Raw genomic sequence first — 6,000 nt, forward strand, 5'->3', positions numbered from 1 at the left:
AAACAAAGGAGATGTCACAGTCACAAAGTAGAATGGGGACTCTCAGCAGAAATCACCTGTTTGATACAATCATATTAGCTGAAAATTATTGGTGACAAAAGGGTTGAGCACATAGGCATTGTATTTTGACTCGACAAAGGCCCCTTAGTTTCGAGTCAAGTAGAAAACATCAGCTATAAAGAAAGAACAGTTTGACTGGCAATCATAGTGAGCCAGCATTGACTTGCCATGAGAAAATAATATCACAATACCAAGGAGTTGTTGTCTCATCATATTGTGGTTTATTGGAGAAATATAGAATGTGTTGTGCAAGATTACAAGACAAAAACCCACAGTACATAGTCTATCATGCTATGAAAACTTTGAAGAGCATAACAAAGAGAGGACCTCTCTAAAGAAGGCAATGTTACTCGAATGCTTTATTTCCATGCAATTGTCGAGGAATGAGAAGGTAGGTTATCCCAGCAAATCTAGTGCACCAACTTTTCTCCCACCTGCCACATAAATATGATCAGTCACAAGAAGCCAAACGTTTCATGTATAACATCCTTGTTATAAACAAGGATTTCATATGCCAGCTACCGTTAATCATGCCATTTGATTTGATACGTATTATATACCACAGCTTCTTAAGAATACAACATTAAACACACTGTTACAGAAATTTGGTAGACAAACTATCGATTGTCACGGTAGTCCAGATCTATGCTCTACCTGATTTATAGCATTTAGGACAGCAATTTGATGCAACATTGTAACTAAAACTAATAGATGATAACTACAATTACAAGATTAAACGAAACAACATTTTGGTGGAAGCTGTAGAATGGAAGAAGCAGAGTGGAAGCTAGAAGAAAATTTCAATAAAAAGAAAAAACAGAGATCAGAAGACCATCCATCAAAAATCAATATTGTTTTCATTCATTATAAATCTGCCTATTATCTCACTCAAGGCATGAGCGTTCACACAAACACCTAGTTTCTTTTTCTAAAGTTTCTTTCCTTCACCCTGAAGTTATTGGATTCATTAAATAAGTCACATTTCAAGACTCCAAATCTCTAGCAATAATATCCCAAAGACTTGTTAAGTTGGCAACATTTTCCTAATTAAAACACATCAAAGTACTGTCTCTAACATAAAAAATCAAATCTAGAAAAAATATCCATAAAAATAGAAGAAATAGAAATGTGCTGTCCCAACTGGTTTGACCCATGGCAAATACAAACACATTATGGATTTGGCTCCAACCCAAACTAGAATCAATCAACAAATTATTTACCCATAAACATTAAACATCAAAAATTGATCTGCAGTTTAGATTCATTAGGGATTCACTGATCATTCCATCATATCCTTTACCCAACTACATAGTCCTGGCTAGTTATTTGCTATTATCAGAAACTTCGGAAGCTGTAATTATCCTCATACAGCATGCTACAGCATCCGCACCCTAAATAAAAATATAGGCTTAGTCCATCCACAATAGAGTACGAAATCCATATCACATTAAAATGGCCATGCTCCTTTCTAGGCATCAGTTCATCCAATTTCTCAAGATGCTATTTAACCTATTGGTGAAGAAACCCTGTCCAACTAGAATAATAACAATCTTAAAAAAGCACAACATTTTCCATAAAAGCAAGCTCGTTCAAAAATGTTTAAATAAAGTTGCGGCTAATAATTTTGAGTTTCAACTACTATCAATACCACTTCCTTTGTGTCCTTCTTTCCACCAAACAGCTTGTATCCACCATAAATTAGAAGGGCCCAGCCAGTCAAACTGGTAAGTACAAACTGTAGAAGACAAAGCTCTTGTTAGCTTCATTTCACAACATCTTGCAGAAACCTTCAACAGAAAACTACAAGAAACTAAATGTTGAACCAAGGGTTCGTGATTCACCTTGGTCTACACCCAGGAGACAAATTTCAATCACTATTTAAAAAAAAAATCACTATTGATGTGTCTAAATGTTGAACCAAAAACAAAAGAAGATCTTCTAAAGGAAGTTGCACAAAAATATATAGCTCTTCCTATAACCAGAACACTCGAACATTAGAAAATATATAAACCATGCAAATAGAACTCACATGTTCTTCCTTCCATTTAGATGGACTAAGCGGGTCTTCCCACATATTAATCTTTGGTGGGCCATGATGATCTGCAAAAAATAGTGAGGAACAAAATTGAAATCAAATAGCAAAACAAGAAGTAAAGGGGATGTATTCAGAATATTATCTTACAAGTTAGACTACTGTCAGAGTCAGATATATTTCATATGAACTATTAAAGTTGCATAATTGCATAAGAAGTTAGACTACTGTCAGAGTCAGATATATTACCAGTTGTCAATACAAAACCGATTATTTGCACTATCTTCTTATGCTATATCATGACTCATTAACATTAAGCAGCACATGAACCAGCATGACGTATCCATCATGATAAGCGCACCATTCCCTCCCCTTTCTTTTCCTCTCCCCACCATGGAATAACAAGAAGTAATAAAGTCCCAAGTATTCAGGGTTAGCTACATAATTGTAACATCTCTTATTAGGTTTTCCTACCTCCTCTCCCACCACAATAGGGAGTTGGGATCCCAAGAATACATAAGATGAAAAGTCTAATACTCTAGCAATAATAAGTCCCAGAGGTGTTGCTTAACAATCTTTTCATCAAGAACTTTGCTACAAGCTACTTCCTAGGTTTTCCTCTACCTCTCCTCCAACCACAGCATGGAGTTGAGACCCATAGAATGCATAAGCAAATAAGATCAGAGAAGCTTAAATCTTTGGGTGCAAATATAGTACAACATCAACAAGCTGTATGCCCTAAATCCATATCATTTTACTAATAATTAGCATTGAGATGTTTAGCAATAGTAATTTATAGGGGTACTGCTTTACAATATTTTTTTATCGAGAACTTGGCTACCAGTTGGTTATAAATTACAATGTTTTTCACCAGAAAAGAAATCATATTTGTCAGATTTCACTGGAAATTGTTGAGAGCTCAGACTAAACTATGTTGCATTGCCCATATGCACTGGGACTCAACTTTCAAAATCGCTACTGGAATTAGGAACTAATTTGTCGTTCAAGTCATCCCAGCTCCATCATCCATTATATACTCTTCTGCACAGAATCTAATCCATAATCCTACCAATTAAATCGTTGTTCCGTTTATGTCCTCTGAAAAACGTATTGGATATAACTTTGATCCCCAAATTTTCTAAGGAAATTGTTCGTCGACCATTTGAATTAGACCAATAAAATAGTTCAAAATTCAAATACACCATATTTTCTCCAGAACAAGAAAAACTAGGGTGTGTACAATAAAATGAAATGGAAGACGTCCGTAGCACAACTCGCAGAAACCCAATGTATTAATCAGATCTAATACGCTGTCACCGCACATCCTAACGATCGGAAGCTGAAGAAGCGCGATCAAAGCAGTGAATCAGAACAATCAAGAAGGGAAGGTCGATGAGAGCCCGACAGGTCAAAAGATGGGATGAGAGACGGACCTCCGCCACCGGCGAGTCCCCGTCGAGGCACGAGCTTCGCCGCAGCGGCAGAGGGGCGAGAGAAGGAGGAAGCAACCGCCAGCGCCACCCGAGCCGCCATGCTTCGCTGCAAGAGAGGGGCGATGGGAAGAGCGCACGTCGCTTCCTCGGGAATGATGGGCTCGAAGCCCGACCTAACAAAACAGTACATAAATGCTTGTGTAGGCCCAAATGTTTACTTAATGGGCTTCAAGCGAGCCCATATTAAGCTGAACATGGAGAGGGCTCTTTGGGTAACCCAATTATTATTTCATTTTTCATCTATTATTATTTTCAATAAATAAACATAAGAAGAGCTTTTTGATAATATTCATAATAATGAAACATTACATGAATATATGTCAACATATACACCTCCCAACTCAGTGACCTTATGTTAATCCCTCTATATATTTGAGCATTTTTTATAGTTAATCTTCATTGGCTACTATAAATTAGTTATTAATTGAGATGTTATTGACCTCTAGGAGTTTATTATGATGCTAAAAGTGTCGAGAGTATTTTAGATATTTTATATCATTATATGCTTATTTAACTCAAATATAATAATGTTAATTGAATTGTCTAGAGTTGCTGTTAACAACCCTAATATACGGTTGAAGATATTGATATTTGAAGAAACGCATATGTTATATATTGTTATTTCTAAACTTATATATATATATATATATATATATATATATGTATATATACATATATACATATATGTATATATGTATATATGTATATATACATATATACATATATGTATATATGTATATATGTATATATACATATATACATATATGTATATATGTATATATGTATATATGTATATATAAATATATATGTGTATATATATATATGTGTATATATATGTTAGGATCGAGAGCACTAAGAGGGGGGGGGGTGAATTAGTGCAGCGGAAATCTTTTAACGATTAAAAACGAAATCTGCGTTCGTTCGATAAAAATCAGTTTTGATGCAAAAGCCGATTCTAAGATAACTTATGATTAAGTGCAGTTTACGTCTAAACACAGTTTACGTCTAAATGCAATTTGCAGTTTGCGTCTAAACGTAATTTTACGTCTAAACGCAGTTTTACGTCTAAACGCAGTTTTACGTCTAAACGCAGTTTGCGTCTAAACGCAGTTTTACGTCTAAACGTAGTTTTACGTTTAAAAGTAGTTTACGTCTAAAACACAATTTTAAGTCTAAACACAGTTTACGCAGTTTACGTCAAAAACACAGTTTTACGTTTAAACACAGTTTGCGCAGTTTACGTCTAAACGCAGTTTTTACGTCTAGACGCAGTTTACGCTTAAACGTAGATTTACGTCTAAACGCAGTTTCAAAGGGATCTGAACTTGGAAACTTGTTCGTAAAAGCGCAGAAGACAGTTTTGCAGAATCAAAACGTAAACGTAAACTGTAATGTAAATATCGTACGAAAACACCGATTTACGTCTAAATGCGGATTCGGAAAGATCAGCGCTTAGAAACTTGTTCGTAAAGGCGCAGAGAGCAGAAGCAATGTAGGAGGTTTGCAGTAATGATAAAGTGCTCAAAATAAACGCAAACCAGAGATTTAGAGTGGTTCGGTCAGTCTTGACCTACTCCACTTTTGGCTTCCTCCACCGACGAGGTTACTGTTGGGAAGAAACCTGTTAATGCGGAATAATTATTTTCCCTCTTTGTGTATCAAAATAGGTTCCTCATCAAAATACCAACTTGATATCAAAATGCTAAATCAATCAGCACAGCATAGACAATAGAGCAATAAATCAATCACATAGTGAGACCAAATCTTTTTAACGTGGAAAACCCAATGTGGGAAAAACCACGGGACCGTAGTCCACCTCAAACTTCCACTATCAATAATAATGATAACAGGTTTACAGTATGTCTTCTCTAGAATAACTAGAGGATCAGAATAACATCAAGATCATAGATCTTGGCTCAAGAATAGCATATCTTCATCACATAGGATGGATCTCCTCAAAAGAGAATTCTAGGTCTCACGGAGTGGATATCGTAGGAAAGTACCTTAAAGAGGGTAAACTGTAGATCAACACCGTTAGGATTGTAGAGTTTGCTGCAAGGATTCTTCACATAAAATTTGGGCCGAAACTGATAACGTTTGGCCACCGATCGTCAAGCAGAAAACTCAGAAACCTAATCTTTCTCTCTCTATTTCTCTCTCCTCTTTTCTCAGCACGCCGCAAGCTGCACGCTGCACGCACACGCTCACTGTGCACACTGCCCTCTCACTCAATTTTGCCCTTTCTCTCTTGATTTCTTTGATTTGGGCTGATGGCCCAAATTTGTCCAAGCCCACATATGGGCTGGACCCAATAATTCTCCCCCTCCAGCTCATATGGTGGGCTATACTAAGCCCGCTCTTCGCCTACATGCTTCAAGCTTCTCCTTAGGCAAAGACTTTGTCAACATATCTGAA

At 36.4% G+C, this 6,000-nt stretch overlaps 1 protein-coding gene across 1 annotated transcript; it reads right to left on the minus strand.

The window, feature by feature from the left end:
• Positions 1-176: 176 nt before the first annotated feature.
• Positions 177-3,689, minus strand: LOC104000253 (uncharacterized). Its single transcript, XM_009422256.3, has 4 exons — positions 3,526-3,689; positions 2,090-2,160; positions 1,709-1,795; positions 177-494 (listed from the first exon to the last, which is right to left on the minus strand). The coding sequence occupies exons 1-4, from the start codon at positions 3,623-3,625 to the stop codon at positions 471-473; spliced, it is 282 nt and encodes a 93-aa protein (XP_009420531.2). The 5' UTR covers positions 3,626-3,689; the 3' UTR covers positions 177-470.
• Positions 3,690-6,000: the final 2,311 nt, after the last annotated feature.

This window comes from Musa acuminata, chromosome BXJ3-2 (assembly GCF_036884655.1).
Source record: "Musa acuminata AAA Group cultivar baxijiao chromosome BXJ3-2, Cavendish_Baxijiao_AAA, whole genome shotgun sequence".
Classification (NCBI taxonomy): Eukaryota; Viridiplantae; Streptophyta; class Magnoliopsida; order Zingiberales; family Musaceae; genus Musa; species Musa acuminata.